General features: G+C 39.6%; 1 protein-coding gene across 1 annotated transcript in view; it reads left to right on the top strand.

Moving 5' to 3' along the window:
• The window catches only part of DIAPH1 (diaphanous related formin 1), a 118,195-nt gene that overhangs the window by 87,212 nt on the left and 11,265 nt on the right, over nt 1-19,718 (top strand). Inside the window, exons 12-14 of the mRNA XM_075859356.1 lie at nt 1,870-1,986; nt 13,473-13,588; nt 16,744-16,808. Of these exons, the coding sequence (XP_075715471.1) occupies nt 1,870-1,986; nt 13,473-13,588; nt 16,744-16,808 (298 nt within the window). The remainder of the gene's footprint in view (nt 1-1,869; nt 1,987-13,472; nt 13,589-16,743; nt 16,809-19,718) is intronic.

Consider the following 19,718-nt stretch of genomic DNA (forward strand, 5'->3'; position numbering starts at 1 on the left):
ATTCCATAGTTTCACCACTCTAACTGTAAAGAACCCTTTCCTATATTGATATCTGAAACATCTTTCTTCCACATGCAATGAATGTCCCCTGGTCCTAAGAGTCCTTGGGAAGAATAAATCATGTGCCCATTCTTTGTATTGACCACACATACATATTAATAAGATCACATCTCTGAGGCATCTTTATTCCAAGCTGAACAAGCCTAAATTTTTAGCCTTTCATCTCATTTAATAATTTAGTCGCCAGACTTTAAACCCTCTTCAGCTCTCAAATATACTTTTTATAATGTGTAATTCATTGTTTTGTTGCTTTCCCAACTTATATAGTTTATATGGTTTTTCTGCAATTTTCTCAGTTTGCCACTGGATGGCAGTATAAGCCTATAAGTTTATCCTAAGTTTGTGACTAGCCATTTGTACAGCAAATATCCAATCATTTCATTCACCAGGAGCACAACGTCCCAGGCTAACGGTGAAGACTTTATATTATTTTTTTTCGTGTATATTTTAGCATCAGATGGAATTTATCAAATAAGATTAATCACAGAACTGAGGCTGTAACTTCACCACAGAGAAGGGTATATAAGATTCAGTCTTGTCAATAGATTCACAGAATGAAGGAAACCCTAAAAAAACAACTCTTATTAATAGTAAAAATGGAAAACATTATAATCCCCTGTGTATACATGCAGTAACATAACCGTGATGCAATGGGCAGAAAACCAGATATCCAGGGAGCACAGTCCCAAATAAAGACCATATACAATGATTACCAAGTATATATGTATGTATTATTCCTACGTATGGTACCTCTGAACACTATGGAAGAAGGAGACAGTATTGATGAGGAGGTCCATATCACCAAAACGTAGTCCTGGGTGCAAAGGCCTTTTGTACCCGAGAGTTGTAAATCGAATATACTGTCCCTATTAAAGGAGTTGTCTGGTTTCAGCAAATTAATAAACATTTTTGTATAATTAAAAGAGAGAGAATTTTCCGATATACTTTCTGTATTGTTTTCAAGAACTCTGCTTGCTGTCATATAGTAGACGCAGTCATTGTGTACTTCCAGTGGATACAATTCTGTCCATAGTCATGTGATGGACACACATTAGAAGACACAGCTCTGATACACACTGTAACGAGCCACGCACCTGTGTCCTTCACATGACCATGGACAGAATTTTATCCACTGGACGTAAACAACGAATGTTCACACTGAATGACCGCAAGCAGAGATCTTAACGGAAGAATTGGTACGGAAAGTATATTGGAAAGTTGTATAACTTTTTACTGTACAAAAAATAACATTAATTTGCTGAAACTGGACAACCCCTTTAAGCCTGGGAAACCCTTATTTGGCCACTATACAGGTCATCCCCGATGGGAAAACTCTCTATGGTGGATCCTGATGTACCCAATCCATATCAGATGGCAAAGTACCACAGTATGTAAATGCAAATAAGTTCCCAATGCGTTTCACCCTAAATAATGAAGAATAGATTCATCAACGGGTAAGTTATGTGCGCCATTATAAGCAAGCCGATCTAGATATTGTCTCTATTAACCTGCTTACATCTGCGCATTTTACAGGGGGTTGTCTAAGTCATGCAACCAATTTGAATGGGGATAATGATACAAGAAGCCTAGTCTTGCCCCAACAACTTCTGTGCCTGAAGCTGTGATATGTCGTACCGTACCTGCTGACATCACCGCTGCTGCCAGTGATTGGTTGGAGCAGTCAAGTGCCGATACTGCAAGTCACAGCTTCAGCCAAAATCGGCACAGACTGGAAAATCCCTTTAAGTATCTATTTAAGCTGTATAGATTTTTTTTCTTTGAATCCACTTTCCTTAACTCTTTGCTTACTGATGTCCAAGAAGTCTTCCAAGTACTTCACAACACTGTGAAAGACTCTGCAGCAGAACAGCTGTTTCTCTCTGTCTTGCAGCATCTCCTGCTGGTCCGGAATGACTATGACGCCAGGTATGAAGCAGCTACATGGGTATATAAAGGAATTCTGATGAGCCTACTGTGTTTGTTCTCCATAGTGTGCGATATATTATATAATACACCGGCTCTTCCATCTCTTCACTGGAGTAAAGCGTTTGAATACAGAACTGCAGCAAACTGTAAGGACAAGGTCACTGTGATCTCTATAGTAATGCAGCTGAGAACCTGATATTACGGAAGCGGGAAATTGTAGACCAGATTTCCCAAACACAATTGTGCATACAGCGTTCATCGTGCCTGCACGTATACTTACAAAGCGACATTAAACTTAGAAAATTCACACACAAAAAAATTCCCAGCAATTCTTTCCTTCACCCCCCCCCCCCCTAACAGTCACATTAAAAGTGAGAAACCCCCTATTGAGAATTTCACTTTTTTTTATTGTGGATTTTAAAATTGTTTAAGTAAATATAGTTACCGCACATCTCGGGTTTCTTAAGTGCATTTTAACCCCCTAGAGACGTAACTAATTTTAGCCTTGAGGACCAGTGAAATGTCTTCCCCCTCCAGCCATCATAAATGTTTCTTTTTTTCTTGAATGGATCTGTATGAGACCTTTCGTTTTGCAAGACAAGTTGTAATTTTTATAGGAACCTTTTCTGAGGTTCATATAATGTATTGAATAATTTGTATAAATTTGTTTGGGGGGGGGGGGTAGAAAATAAAAAAACAGCAATTTCGACAGTTGTTTTTAAGGTGCTCATCGTGCGGTATACGTTTTATACGTTCATTTTATTTTAGGGACCGTTACTATTAAAACCATGCCAAATTTATGTCGTTTTTTTTTACATGTATTGAGCTGTAGTCGGTTTCAGTCTAGTTCGTATTTGCACACACCTTTAATTTCGTAGCGGCTCTGCCTAGTATTGTGGCGTTGTCCCATTAATATGAGATGTGTCAGATTCTCCCCCTCCCCCTTAGGCATCTCTGTCATGAGATGTCTATGCTATATTTGTCTCTGTGTAGCCACCCAGTGGTTGTGACGTGACGTGCAGCCTGTCACGGGTTTTGCCACCGTGTTACAATATTATGTTGATTTCATGAGAAATTGAAATCCTTAACCAAATTCAAGAAAAGCTAAGAATGGACACATCTGTATAGGGACAATAGAGCTGTTTTATGGCAGCCTGCGTCCTGTAGTTTGATATATTGTCCCTTCATTTTCTGATTTTATATAGCGCCAACCTATTACACAGCGCTTTACAATTAAAAAGGGAACAAAATAGTAAAACGGCAAAAAATCTAATTAAACAATTAGACAAAAGGAGAGAATCCCTTGCCCATAAGAGCTTACAATCTAAATGGAATGGGAGGAGCGACACAATAGCTGCAAGCAGTACAATTAGAAATTCCACAATAAATGTGTCGATTATCTATTTTGCAAGAAATCATGGTCCAGAACACAAAATGAGATTTTGTCCCAAAATATAAGGCTGGTTTTGGTGATATTCTCAGTTGTAATATATAAAATATGGAGCATTATTTGGGCCCCTTATATTCCTATGTTAATGTGGTTACTAATAATATTTATTCTGCGCAATGGTATGAGGATAACGTGATGAGGATAATTCTATTACATAAAAAAGCATTTCTCTGTGTTGCCAGCAGATGGCAGTGTTCTCCTTTTATTGTTTTCTCTGGATTGTTCCCCTTTTCTTCTTCCCTTCCAATACCGGTCTTCTGAGCTGAGTGTTCACAGACTCGTATGGCAATCAAAGCCCCATTATTTTTTAAGTAATAGAAGAGGATTGTCGAATACGTAATGGTTCAATGTGTTGTTTTATTAATCTTACTAGTTCTTCGTCTGGGCCGTAACATAATGAAGCAGTCGTGGATGCGGGTCCATTATTTCAAATACTTGTTTATCCTTCTTCTGTCATAGTTGTTTGTTTCGTTACTGCCATCCTTGTAGTACTATTCCCACAGCCTTTTAACAAAAGGGACTGCCGCATATCTTGTCAAATCCTCTGGGAGGTATAAGAGAGCTGTGTGTACCTGTATAATACCACTTCTAGCTTTATCTTCTGCTAAGGCTACATTTGCGCGTATACGATGTGCACGCGTAAAAAAACGCAGCGTTTTTCCTCATTTCTTGTCAGTGTGGTTTGCGTAAGGCATGAGTTTATTACGTCCGTGCAAGCACTTAATTTTCTTTTTTTTACGTTTATTCCTCTGCTTTTCTATGTATTTGACAGCACATGTGTGTCGTCCAATGGGCGGCTAGGTGCGTGAAAACGCACCAATATAGGACATGCAGTAAGTTTCACGCAACAGACACTCGCTGTGAGAAAAACAATGCATGTGTGAATGGTACCATTGAATTGCATGGTTCCCATGTGCTGTGAGTGATTTCAACGCACCGCACACGGACGAGTATTACGCTCATCTAAATGAGCCCTAATACAGCCATATCTCTAGCAGACTAGATAGACCGGCGCATCGGGATAGGCACATTTAGATTAGTCTAATGTAAAGAAGTACTGCACAGATACTCCGTACCAGAATCGGGCAGATGGTAAAAAATTTACAGAATATACACTTTGCATTACTAGATGTCCACCACCGTAGGTCCTTGTGTATAGGGCATGAATAATGTCAGAAGTACAGAAGTTTATTTGAAGTTTAAAGAGGCTCTGTCACCACATTATAAGTGGCCTATATTGTACATGATGTGATCGGCGCTGTAATGTAGATAACAGCAGTGTTTATTTAGAAAAACTATCTTTTTTGACGGAGTTATGACCTATATTTGCTTTATGCTAATGAGTTTCTCAATGGACAACTGGGCGTGTTTTACTTTTTTTACAAAGTGGGCGTTGTACAGTGGAGTGTATGACGCTGACCAATCCGTGACAATCAACGTCATACACTTCTCTCCATTCATTGACACTGCAGATAGCGATATAGCTATATCGCTATGTGCAGCCACATAAACACACTATAACATTACTGCAGTGTCCTGACAATGAATATACACTACCTCCAGCCAGGACGTGATGTGTATTCAGAATCCTGTCACTTCTTTGCACGTCTCTGTGATTTACAGCACAGCGAGGTCTCGCTGTGAATGACCGCTTACAGCGGAGACTACGCCTGCTATGCTGTAAATCACAGAGACACTACAGAAGTGGTCAGGAGAATGAATACACATCACGTGCTGGCTGTAGGTAATGTATATTCATTGTCAGGACACTGGAGTAACGTTATAGTGTGTTTATGTGACTGCACATAGCGATATAGCTATATCGCTATGTGCTGTGTAAATGAAGATCGAGAAGTATATGACGCTGATTGGTCACTGATTAGTCAGCCTCATACACTCCTCTGTACAACGCCCACTTGGTCATATAGTAAAACACGCCCAGTTGTCCATTGAGAAACTCATTAGCATAAAGCAAATATAGGTCATAACTCCGTCAAAAATGACCACCTCTGTTGCCACCTGGGACCGGATCTGGCATTTTTTTTTTTTTTTAATCAATTGTAGCATTGTTTTAGAAATCTGAGGAAGGGGAAACTACAGATGTGTCCGCCCTTAACTTTTCTTGAATTGCATTAAGTTATACCTAATGCCATACAATCTCGTGCCACACTGTAAAAAAAAAAGTATACATTCTACATTTTTTTTCACATGGGAGTGGCAGAGGCATCCTCTCTCTCTGAGGCATCAGTCATAGCCATTCCGTAAAGAAAATATAGATTAATCATACATTTTTTTATACATGCTTAAAGAGGCTCTGTCAACACATTATAAGTGCCCTATCTCCTACATAAGGAGTTCTGCGCTATAATGTAGGTGACAGCAGTGCTTTTTATTTAAAAAACGATCTATGTTTACCACTTTATTCGCGTTTTTAGATTTATGCTGAGTTGCTTAATGCCCAAGTGGGCGTATTTTTACTTTAGACCAACTGGGCGTTGTACAGGGGAGTGTATGACGCTGACCAATCTCTGTGGTAGTTACAGCGAGATTACGCGGTAAATGACAGGTTACAACGAGATCACGCTTCCTCTGCTGGAACTACCATAGAAATCGTAACGAAGGGCAGAGATTGTGAATAGACATCCCGTGGAATGTCTATTCACTGTCTAAACACTTCAGTATTGTTAATGTGTTAGTATAAGACAGCACATAAGGATCTAACAAGATCCCTATGCGCTGTGTAAATGAATGGAGAGGAGTTAATGATGCTGATTGGTCAGCGTCATACACTCCCCTGTACAACGCCCACTTGGTCTAAAGTAAAAATACACCCACTTGGGCATTAAGCAACTCATTAGCATAAATCTAAAATCGCTAATAAAGTGGTAAAAATAGATTGTTTTTTTAAATAAAAAACACTGCTGTCACCTACATTATAGCGCCCATCTCCTTATATAGGAGATAGGGCACTTATAATGTGGTGACAGAGCCTCTTTAAAGAGGCTGTCACTAGTTTAGTAATGCCCTATCTCCTAGATAATCTAATAGGCGCTGTCACACTGATAAAACTAGTGAAAATTGTGTCCCCAAAAATTTATTATTTTAAAGAGGCTCTGTCACCACATAAGTGCACTATCTTGTACATAATGTGATCGGCGCTGTAATGTAGATTACAGCAGTGTTTTTTATTTAGAAAAATGATCATTTTTGACGGAGTTATGACCTATTTTAGCTTTATGCTAATGACTTTCTTAATGGACAACTGGGCGTGTTTTACTTTTTGACCAAGTGGGCATTGTGGAGAGAAGTGTATGACGCTGACCAATCAGCGTCATACACTTCTCTCCATTCATTTACATAGCACATAGTGATCTAACTAGATCACTATGTGCAGTCACTTACTCACATATTAACGTTACTGAAGTGTCCAGACAGTGAATAGACATCACTACCAGCCAGGACGTGATGTCTATTCAGAATCCTGACACTTCGGTAACGTACGTGTGAGATTTACAGCACGGCAAGCGTAATCTCGTTTTAAATGACGGTTTACAGCGTAATCTCGTGAGATTACGCTGGCTTTGCTGTAAATCTCACACAAACGTTACCAAAGTGTCAGGATTCTGAATAGACATCGCATCCTGGCTGGTAGTGATGATGTCTATTCACTGTCAGGACACTTCAGTAACTTTAATATGTGAGTAAGTGACTGCACATAGTGATCTAGTTAGATCACTATGTGCTGTGTAAATGAATGGAGAGAAGTGTATGACGCTGATTGGTCACTGATTGGTCAGCGTCATACACTTCTCTCCACAATGCCCACTTGGTCAAAAAGTAAAACACGCCCAGTTGTCCATTAAGAAAGTCATTAGCATAAAGCTAAAATAGGTCATAACTCCGTCAAAAATGATCGTTTTTCTAAATAAAAAAACACTGCTGTAATCTACATTACAGCGCCAATCACATTATGTAGGAGATAGGGCACTTATAATGTGGTGACAGAGCCTCTTTAAGTTATGAGCTTTTTTTCTAAATATGCAAATGAGGCTATACTAAACAAGTGGGTGTCAACATCAGCGATTCTCCTGAGGTGGAGCTACCACAGCCTCTGATGCTGTCCTATCAGCATGAAGCTGCTTCACACCGTGTGAGAGACTAAGGATGGAGGGAAGGGGGATCACTTCAAATATCTCCGGCTGCCATATCTCCGGCTGTGGACCACCTAGAACAGTTGGTCTGGTGTTATATGAAAGATGAGATTCTGATCACAGTTCTAGCTGTGAAACAACCAGAGGTTTTACCAGTTGAAAACACATTCGGAAATGGAAACTGTATACTATATGATCACGCTGTGTTGCTGGGCTGGGAAGACGAGAATTGTATGATGCTGATTTACAGCGTCCTACAGAAAACATTTCACCGCCCAGAGTGAAATAGTCACCTCCTATTTGGTAAGTATAGCCAAATTACCATATTTAGAAAAATGCAAGTAACTTTGCAATTAATAAACGTTTTTGAAAAAAAAAATCACACTGTAGTTATCAGCATCATAGCGCCTATTAGATTAGTTAGGAGATAGAGAATAAATAAAGCAGTGACAGATCCTTCTTACCATCTCGCGACATACATTACATCTCCGGGTATGTCTGGTTTAGAGTTAAGTTAAGGGAGGACGCATCTGAAGCCCTGTAAAGCGTTTTATTATGAGAGGAGTAAAGCCTTCTGCGCTGTCACCATGTAAGACAATTTAAAACAATTTTTACTTTTAATTTTCTGGTTCCGTTGGTAATTCTGAGATTAGATCTTGGACACTGTTTTTACTTTGTGAGGTATGCAATTGAAGAGTTCTGTGTACGTTGACCCTCTAGTACAGGGGTACTCGACTAGTTCTAGTAAAGGTCAGCTTACCTGAGCCTGCAGTCGGGAAGGTCTTAGCTGAACACCAACAGTAAATACGTCGTCTTGTGAAAGTTTCGCAAACTTTTTGTAGAACGGTTTAATCAAGATTTATTATTTTGCAGTGAGAAAAACAGACCCCTATATTAATTCAGACCTGACCCCAAAATTAAGACCCAAGACCAGACCCTTTAAAATTAATTCAGGCCCCAAACAGACCACTAAAATTAATTCAGACCTCAGACGAGCCTTATAAATTAATTTCGACTCCCAGACCAGCCCTCTAAACTAATTGGGACCATGCATGTTGGGGCTCGTTCCACTACTGACGGCATTGGAGGAGACCCTGCCCTCTTCTGAAGCATCTGTGACAGTCTGCAGGGTCTGGTCCGGATTCAGACCACGGTTCACCACTTGAAAACCATTGCACTAGTACATTGTCTCTGTATTAGTGGTCCCCATGATCTATGGAAGATGTATTTATATAGAATAGTCCGTCTCAGTGAATTAGAATATCATCAAAAAGTTAAATTATTTCAGTAATTCAATTCAAAAAGTGAAACTCATTTATTCTATAGATTCATTACACACACAGTGATCTATTTCCAGCATATTTTTTTTAATGTTGATGATTATGGTAACCGTTAATGAAAACCCAAAATTTTGTGTCTCAGAAAATTAGAATATTATATAAGCCCAATTTAAAAAATGATTTTTAAGTTTTGGCCTACTGAAAAGTATATACAATATATATGCACTCAGTACTTGGTCGGGGCTCCTTTTGCCTGAATTACTGCATCAATGGAGCACTTCATGCTTCCCTCTGCTGACCAGCTTTATGGAGATGCTGATTTCATTTTCCAGCAGGACTTGGCACCTGCCCGCACTGCCAAAAGTACCAATACCTGGTTTCATAACCACAGTATCACTGCGCTTGATTGGCCAGCAAACTCGCCTGACCTAACCCCATAGAGAATCTATAGGGTATTGTCAAGAGGAAGATGAGACACCAGACCCAACAATGCAGACGAGCTGAAGGCCACTATCAAAGCAACCTGGGCTTCCATAACACCTCAGCAGCGCCACAGGCTGATCGCATCCATGCCACGCCGCATTGATACAGTAATGCTTGCAGAGTCAGAGCCCCGACCAAGTATTGAGTGCATATACTGTACATGCTTTTCAGTAGGACAACATTTCGATATTAACCCCTTCCCGCATAATCACGTACAGTTACGTGATGGGAACTGGTGTTTTAACGCAATTCCACATAACTTGTATGTAAAGGAGCTGAGCCAGCACCATCACCGCCGGGTGCCAGCTGTATGTTCCAGCTGGCACCCTGTGGTATCGGCCAGGACCGGAGCTAGCCTCCGATCCGGCCGATTAACTCCTCACATACTGCGTTCAATAGAGATCGCAGCATGTGAGGAGTTTTTAGCCACCGGCACCCAAGTGACGTGATCGTTGGGTTGCCGGTGGCTGTAAAGGCGATCGGAGGCTAGCTCCGATTCCTGCCATTAACCCCTTCAGTGCATCGATCCAAAGCGATCGCTGCATCTTAGCGGTATGTAGCACATCGGCAGCCTGCCATGCGATGGCAATGCTGGCGACTGCAACTATGGCAACAGGAGGCCTAACAATGGCTTCCTGTCTGCCATTACGGAAGCAGATTAGGCCCCGTCCGGAAGCGGAGCCTGATCGGCTTGCTGTCAGTGAACAACTGACAGTTCTAATACATTGCAGTAGTGCAATGTATTAGAACATCAAACAAACAGTTGGAGTTTCAAGTCTCCAAGTGGGACTAAATAAAAGTTGTAAAAAAAATACAATAAAAGTTTCAAGTAATAACATAAAACACAATTGCCCTTTTTCCCTTATCAAGTCATTTATTATTGAAAAAAATAAAGCCATACATATTTGGTATCGCTGCGACAGGAAACGACCTGAACTATAAAAATGAACTATAAAAATATTACGGTATGTTATTTATCCCTCACAGTGAACGCCGTAAAAACAAACACTCAAAATACTGCCATAATTGCTGTTTTTTTGTCACTTTGTCTTCCAAAAATTAAAATAAAAAGTGATCAAAAAGTCGCATGTATCCAAAAATGTTACCTATAAAAACTATAACTCGTGTCGCAAAAAACAAGCCCTCATACAGCTCCGTCAACGAAAAAATTAAAACGTTCTGGTTCTCGCAACTTGGCGACAGAAAAAATACATTGTCTTTACAAAAGTAATTTTATTGTGCAAAAAGTTGTAAAACATAAAAAAAGTTCTATAAATTAGATATCGCCGGAATCGTACTGACCCGCAGAATAAAGTTAACATGTAATTTATGATGCGTGGTGAACGCTAAATAAAAAGAACTAAAAAAATGTGCTAGAATTGCTGTTTTTTTGTCACCTGGCCTCCCAAAAAAAAAAAAAAGGATAACACGTGATCAAAAAGTTGAATGTACCCCAAAATGGTACCAATAAAAACTACAGCTCGTCCCACAAAAATACAGCCCTCATGTCACTACGTCTATGAAAAAATAAAATTTAGTTAAGGCTCCAATAAGTCAGGAAAGAAAAAATTGTGCAGGCCCGAGGGGAACATTTCTTCTCTTTCAAGTGGCGAATTGTCAAGGCCCCTAAAATTAGGGAACCAGGAAGGGGAGGGCCCAAACATTTCTGCTGGAAGAGAGGGTGCCCGTATTATACCAGGACGTCACTTTCCCAGCAAACTTCCCCAAACTGCAAAGGTGCAGAGTGTGGACCAAAAGGGGGATAAGAAAGGACACAGTTTATCAGTGCGACACCGGCCTGTGCAGAAAGGATCGATCACAGCGTAACACACATCTATGGATTATTTTAGTCTTTTTTTTTTTTACCCCATTATTCTACCACCTGACTATGCCCCTGATGTACTCTGCCCAGCTTACATGTGCCCCCCACATTATAAACCGAAACACCAGCAATACTCAAACAAAATTACTACCAAGCAAAATCCACTCTCCATATGGTGCTATCTCCCTTCTGAACCCTACAGTGTGCCTAAACAGCAGTTTACTTCCACATATATGGCATCACCATACTCGGCAGAAACCTTTTAACAATAATTGGGGTGTGTCTCTCCAGTGGCACAAGCTGGGCGCCACATATTTGCCACTGAAATAGCATATGTAGGGAAAAATTTTTTTTTAACTTTGCACCTTCCGCAGCGCAATCATTCATGGAAAAGACCTGTGGGGTGAGCTCCAAATGGCGCTCTTTCTTTTCTGAGCCCTGCCTTGTGTCCAAACAGCTGTTTATGACCACATGTGGGATACTGTTTTACTTGGGAGAAATTGCTTTACAAATTTTGCTGTGCTTTTTCTCCTTTAGTCCATGTGGAAATTAGAAAAAATTAGCTAAACCTACATTTTCTTTGAAAGAATGTAGATTTTAATTTTCACGGCCTACTTCCAATCATTTCTGCAAAAAACCTGCGGGGTCAAAATGCTCACTATACCCCTAGATAATTTTCTCAAGTAGTTTTGGCACCGCAAGAGCCTTTCAAACCTGACATGGTGCCTAAAATATTTTCTAATAAAAAGGAGGCCCCAAAATCCTCTAGGTGCTTCTTTGATTCTGTGGCCTGTGCTTCAGTCCATTAGCATGCTAGGGCCACATGTGGGATATCTCCTAAAACTGTAGAACCTGGGCAATAAATATTGAGTTGTGTTTCTCTGGTAAAACTTACGGTGTTACAAAAAAAATAGATGCAAAAAAAATAAAAAAAAAATAAATTTGAAAATTTCCCCTCTGCTTTGCTTTAATGCCTGTGAAATCCCTAAAGGGTTAAGAAACTTTCTAAATGCTGTTTTGAATACTTTGAGAGGTGAAGTTTTTAAAATGGGATGACTTATTGGGGGTTTCTAACATATAAGGCCCTAAAAGCCGCTTCACAACTGAACTGGCCCCTGTAAAATTATCCTTTAGAAATTTTCTTGAAAATGTGAGATATTGCTGCTAAAGTTCTAAGCCTTGTGATGTCCTAGAAAAATAAAAGGATGTTCAAAAAACGATGCCAATCTAAAGTAGACATATGGGGGATGTTAATTAGCTGACTATGTGTGGCATAACTGCCTGTCTTACAAGCAGATACATTTAAATTTAGAAAAATGCTAATTTTTGCATATTTTTCACTACATTTTGGTGTTTTTCACAATTAAATACTGAATGTATCGAGCTAATTTTGGCAGTAACATAAAGTCCAATGTGTCACGAGAAAACAATCTCAGAATCACTTGGATTGGTAAAAGCATTCCAGAGTTATTACCACATAAAGTGAAACATGTCAGATTTGAAAAATAAGGCTGCATCCTGAAGGTCAAAAGTGGCCAAAGGGGGAAGGTGTTAAAAATCATTTTTGAAATTGGGCTCCTATAATCTAATTTTCTGAGACAATAAATTTTGGGTTTTCATTAACTGTTACCGTAATCATCAACATTAAAAGAAAAAAAAATGCTGGAAACAGATCACTCTGTGTGTACGTTTTGAATTGAATTACTGAAATTAACTTTTTGATGATCTTCTAATTCATTGAGACGGACTAGTATATGAGAACATATTTTAGTTTACTAACCCATAGAGCCCCATTACCACACAGTTGTAAACCTTTCTGCTGTTACATATGTAACACTTGAAGACAGTAGGATTAATTTTTTATTTTTTAAGTGGTGTATGTATAGTGATCTTATAAAGGGGATAGACTAAAATACATTTAGAGCTGTTACCCTAACTCTATTAATGTTGTAATACATGCAGGAAAATGTCAGCAGCTGAGAAGATCCATATTAAAGGGTTATTAAAATTGACTTTTTATCTAGCAAATATGTTTTTCAAACCAGACGATCACCACTGCTCAAAATACACAACTTCAAAGAGGTCCGGTCAGTGAACTTTCTTGAGAAACCTTGTGCCATGCTGAGATGCCTCTGGTCACATCTTTCAGTGACTGTCACAACCGTCTTATTTCTTTAATGCTACAAGTTTTTCATCGGTGTTGAACTAAAATTGCTTCGTTGATGAGTTTCACGCTTCTCTGTACACTGGAAATTGTGTTGATCTGCAAAGTTTACAAATTTTCCTCTCTCCCTCTTCAGACCGCAGTACTACAAGGTGATTGATGAAGTAGTGTCTCAGATAATCCTGCACAAAAATGGAGCTGACCCCGACTTCAAATGCAAACGTTTAAGCATTGACATTGAAAGCCTAATAGGTATGTGTTTACGTGTACTGTTGAGCTCTTCTGTAGAGGTTCATGTGACGTGTAAGCTCGAGCCAATACATGGTGACAACACAAAGGCGCTGTGCCTCTAATAAGAAAAAAAACCAATATCATGCAATTTTGAAATAGCAAAAAAGAAAATTCCCTAAAACCGTGAAATTCCTTTAATCCGGCATTTGATCCAGAAGTTAGCACTTGTTTCCTGCACAGAACTGAAAAACAATGTGTAATTTCACAAGACCAGAAGACATTTGGAAATATTTATTTATTACCACAGTCCAGACAATAATTAGGAGGAAATGGGAAAAAATATATAAATAAATTATTCTGGATTGTTGGTGCTTCCTAATACTTCCCCTCTTACTTTACCGTTCTTGGGCCGCTATCCTCTTTAGCTAATGAACTCAACTTAACACGACATAACAAAATAATTCTTGACGTTATAAATATATTGAAATATATTGTCATGAGCGGTCTCCTTTTATTTCAGTTACTTATATAGCGCCAACATATTACGCAGCGCTGCACAGAGGTCCTCTTTTTTACTGTCCCCATTGGGGCTTACAATCTAAATTCCCTATTGGTATGTTTTTGGGGTGTGGGAGGAAACCGGAGTACCCGGAGGAAACCCACGCAAACACGGGGAGAACATACAAACTCCATGCAGATGTTGTCCTTAGTTGGATTTGAACCCAGGACCCCAGCGCTGCAAGGCAATAGTGCTAACCACTGAGCCACCGTGCTGTTAAAATATATTTTCCAGTTTTGTTGCAAAAAAAATCCTAAAAGTTTGTTTTTTATTTTTTTTGAGCATCCAAAATATAAGAAATTGAATCTTTGTATCACATTCACAACTATATTATGTCTTTATCCAATTTATCTTAAATGAAAATCCAAGCAACTTTGCAAATAGTCTTTATTGAAGATATTCTACTGTTATATCTGCACCTCCTTTGCAGACATGTCTCCATGGTAACAGACTACAAACAAACCCTGTGTAGTCTGATCATAGTTATTTTTCCTTTCATCTGCCCCCTACTTGTTGTAAACCCAAATATGTTATCAAGAAGTAAGGACCAATGTTTGCTTGCTTCACTTTTCATGTATTTGGACAGTAAAAGAAATTTGGTTGTGAAAATGTAAGCCTTAAAGAGCAACTACACTTTCATCAAATTTTTGATATGTCATAGAGAAATATCAAAAGTTTGGCTCAGTGGGGGGTCCAGGCTGAGACGGCTCGCATAGAACATCTATGAAAGCAGTCTTCAGCCTACTGAGTGCTGATCACAGCCGAAGGTGCAAGCGCTTCTGCATCTTTATTTCAGTTGATGAAAGTGTAGTTACCCTTTAATAGAAATTCATAAGTGCACAATCTGTTAAGCACATTTTTGGCTATTACGTGCAAATATTATTTGCCGAAATATTTCGGTAAGGTACTCGGCCGTGCCCCTAATCACGGCCGCTGATTTACAGACACAGCCGGCCGCGGACAGTAATGCGCATATGTGGCCGTGCTCACATTATAAAGTATGGGAGCACGGTCCGTAAAATCAAAAAAATAGGACATGTCCTATGTTTTGAGGGTCATTTCTACGGGCCGGACACCTTCCCATAAATATACGGGAAGCTGTTCGTGGGCAATAGAGATAAATAGGTCTGTACTTTGATCCGCAATTACGGTCCGTAATTGAAGATCAAAATTACGGCCGTGTGCATGAGGCCTAAATATAGAAAAAGCTGGTGCTAAGAAAAAATGAATAACAAATGGGAAATGGGTAACAACTTTGTAACCAGTGGTCAATTCTCAAGCAGCCCTAATGTCAATGTGGAATGTACAATACAGATAACGGCCTCTTATGTAGGAGCCTTCAATTGGCTATTATGTGGATGTTCTTAGTAGGAGTCTTCTAGTAGAGATAATAAGGCTTTGAAAGTGTAAAATGACAGTACTTACTATTATTTCAGGGTAGAAATTTATATTTGAATTTAATGAAGAATTTTTACATATAAATGAGTTGTTGGATCGTTCACAGGAATTCTCCTTTTTTTTGCTCCAAATAGAGCATAGTGTAACCACAGTGAAATCTTCCTACTGCTGAACTACAGCCTGCTTCCATACTATAGGGCAATGCCCAGTGTATGTGTGCAGCTGCAGTAGCGGGTATATGTTGGTTCTGCAGATGCCAAAAGTACACCCTTTTGGCTTCCGTCAGGTCAATGATACCCTATGGATACGTGGGACGTATACTTTCCTGGCACATATGCAGAACACAGACGAGACTGATGTGGACCGAGCCAAACTAGGAAATCTTATAGCTATAACTACTTGTTACATACAAACTTTTACTGCATGTGACATGGGTGCGACTGTAAGGGCTTATTCTATGTCCACTCTTTCAATCATTCTCTAGCCTTTTATTTGTGTAGTAAACAGAGCATATTTCAGACAAACACAGTCCACACACGCCAGAAACATATCTCGCTACCATCCAACACTCTCGTATGCAGATTTACTAAAACCTGCATGGCTCTACAGGAGTCAAAAGGTTGACACTCTCAAAGAACACCCCTTTGAGAGTGTCAACCATTTGAGAGTTTACTTAGAGCAAACCAGGATTAAACGTTAGTTTAAAGCTGACGGACGGTGTCAGAGAGGCAAGGTTCAGTCCCCCTTGGCAAGTGAGCGGCCTTATTTGCATATCCGGCACAAAAGCGAACAGCACCGACATCTCCGGAGCAGTGGGGGCTAAAAGATAGAAACATTAAAGTGCCAGAATCTGAGAGTCTCCAGCAATCTAACGGAGTTGTCAGCTGCAGTTTTTCGGGCAGGTGATTGGTCCTCTTTAAGGAACAGCCTTAAAGCTCTTGGCACTGCTATTATGCATGGTCCAGTTAATTTATCAATACAACAAACATTCTTGGCTTCACCAGATAAATTAATCTTCCAGCTTCATGTTCTTGGCTCACAAAAGTAACCGTGTTGTAACCATTTAGATACAGATCTATCTACTGTATATCTTTTACTCCACTATTCTCTTATAACCTCTATAGAAAATGTGTCCAGGGCTTATGCATCACGACTGTAATGATGATGTGTAAAGTGCCTGTAACATGTAAAGCGTAAAGACCAACTTCTCTTCTTTCAGATCACTTGATTGATAAGAAGAAGGTGGAAACAAGCGAAACCAAGTCTCGGGATTTGGAGAAAAAGGTAACATGAAATAGTAAAGCATCAAATATTAATTGTTGCCTTTGATCGTACACTGACATACTAGGGAATTACAGAATAAAAGAAATCCCTGAAAGGACTTCTCCCACCAATCACATTTGTCACTATCTACAGTAAAGGCGATAAATATATCATCGCTCGGGGTCCCACTACTGAGCCCCCCCCCAATCACTTGGCTTTTTACGTCACTCCCATAGTATTTTTATAGGGCGACCATATGCATGCTCAACTACAGCTGTGTAGGTGAGGAGGAACAGGAGACTTGGGATCCCTGATCTAGTGATCGGTGGGGGCCCCAGCATTCATACATTTATTAACTATCCTGTGCATAGGTGATAAATAGCATTGGTGGGAAAATCCCTTTTAATGTACCTCCATTTATCTTAACAGCAATTCCCTAATAGACTTTTATAATCAGAATTCCTCTGTTTCCAAGGGAGATTATACAGGAAATATTGTGAGGCTCAGATCTCCCGTATACATTAATAGAGCATTGTCTGGAATAGATGACCTGTACACCCATCTATGTTCATTACAAAGTTAAAAACATGGCAACATGCTTTTTCAAGGGGTATTCAACTTTAGACAATCCTTTATTTCTTGCAACGATAATCAGATCACAGGTTGTCCCACTGCTTGAACCCCCAGTGATCAGCTGTAATCTGTGCGGAAATCCATCAACAACTATTCAACTTTCCTGCAGCGCCACCACAGGAGAAAGGAAGCATTACACAATTTCCGTTGAAACCCTTGAACTGTACTTGTAAAGCATGGATTTGCGTGTCCCCCAGAAAGACAGAGATGCTCCTTGTAGCCATACTCTGCTCCGGCTAAGGGTCCTGAATGTGGAACCCCCTACTACATTAAATTCTCTATTAGGATATTTCAAAATGAGTTTTTTTAAACTAAATAATAATGGTTCAGCAAATAAAGGTATCTCGTTGTATAAGAAAAAGTTCTGCAGTTTTCAAATATAATTTGCACGACAATTCTTCATAGTTTTAAAGGGTAACTAAACTTCTGCCGCTTCGTTTGAGTGATTGGTGGGGGTCTCAATCCTCGGACCCCCACCAACCAAACCGTCTGACATGCTACTATGAGCATGCTGTGTAAATGTTTGGATGTAGTTCTTTATTTTATCCATTTGCATGCAGTACCCAACATATGTTTTACTATCGAAATACACTATCTGGCCAAAAGTATGTCAGCATCTGACCATCACACCTATAAGAGCTTGTTTGTCATCCTATTCCAAAACCCATGGATAATAATAAGTAGCTGTCGTCCCCCCCCCTTTTTTGCGATATAATTGCTTCCACTCCTTGCTCTGTGCACTGGGGCACAGTCATGCTGGAACATAAAACGGCCGAGCCCCAAACTGTTCCCACAAATTTGAAGCATAAACATATCTTTGTGTTAATATTATTTTAATATAGCCGATGACGCTTCGATTGAGCGATTGGTGGGGGGGTTTCAGTGCTCGGAACCCCCACCAATCAAAATGTCCGACATGTCAGGTTTGTTGAACGTTTAGTTACCCTTTCAGATCTCTGCTTTTGTGGTCATTGAAATAAATGTTTCCATTCCTCAGGATTAAAATCTGACCTGGTCATGTGATCATACAGGTACACGGTAAGATAGAGATCAGATTTTTTTTTACTTGTAACAAGCCATGCACCTGAGTGAAGATCACATGACAAAGTCAAATTTTCATCCTCTGGAAGTAAATAATGAAGGGTTCCATTCAGTGACTTCAAGCAAAGTGATGCACAAAAAAATATTAGGAATTTGTAGAAATGTTAGTAGAACATGAATGAGATTTGCTTGCAGAAGCCAGAATACCCCTTTAAATATGCTCGATTCTTCAGTGGTGCCTCGGATGGTTAGCGCCCTCTACTGGTGTTGGTAATGAATGCTTGTAAACAAGCTTGTGGAGGATGTTTTCACCCATCACCTTTTTTATTTCCTTTTACCATTTATTTATTTTTTAAGAAACACTCTCTTTTATATATTTATTTAGTCCTCCGCACTTGGCAAGGATCACAAGCGCTGGTGTTTATTAGTCTGCAGCGCAGCATTTTTGACCCTTATCAGCAGAGCGGAGCCCACATGTTTACTTTTTCAATTTAAAAAAATAATTTAGCTGTCAGCGTGAGAAGAGATAGTGCTGTGGCCGAGCTGTCGGGTGGCCTCACCCTGGAAATTTCATTCCAAAGCATGATGGGGCTGATAGAGTGACCTCCAGGCCCCAGGCTGATAGGGGATAATTGAAGTTGTGACTGGGATGTAATTAGAGGGGCCAGCTGTATGTCAGAACCCTCTCTGCTGCGTCTCCTATACTCCGACTGCTGGACAAATTATTCCTTTCTGTTTGCGAGCAGCTTAGTGGACGCTGCAAATTGGTTTTCTAGCAAATGTGGTTTCCTGCATGAAGTACAGTGTGGAAGGCGAACATTACAACTGCTACGTGACTCCAATATGAAGCCGTAAAATGAGGGCACGGCGTTTTGGATTTAATTTGGCTGTTCATGAATTTTCTCATATAATAGTTTCCAGCAATAATTTATAATATCACAGTTTTATAAACGAAATAATTGTCTGTGATGCTTTGCAGACCTCTGCTTAAAGGCTATGTACACTTTTTTTTAATTGTTTTTTACTTTTTTTTTAATGAAAGCGTTTTTTTTAAAGTTTTCAGAACTTTTATGATTAACTTATTTTTATTTTTTTTCCTTCTTACTATACAGCTTTCATGTATGCGTCGCCGCTGTATCGTTCTCTTTCAGCCGATTCCGTTTAGCTGAACTGACGGCTCGGCTGAAAACGGGTCCTATGTGTTTCTGACACGCAGGATCCACCCAATATTAATCGAATCTAAGTTGCTTGATTCTA

This window comes from Rhinoderma darwinii, chromosome 3 (assembly GCF_050947455.1).
Source record: "Rhinoderma darwinii isolate aRhiDar2 chromosome 3, aRhiDar2.hap1, whole genome shotgun sequence".
NCBI lineage: Eukaryota > Metazoa > Chordata > Amphibia > Anura > Rhinodermatidae > Rhinoderma > Rhinoderma darwinii.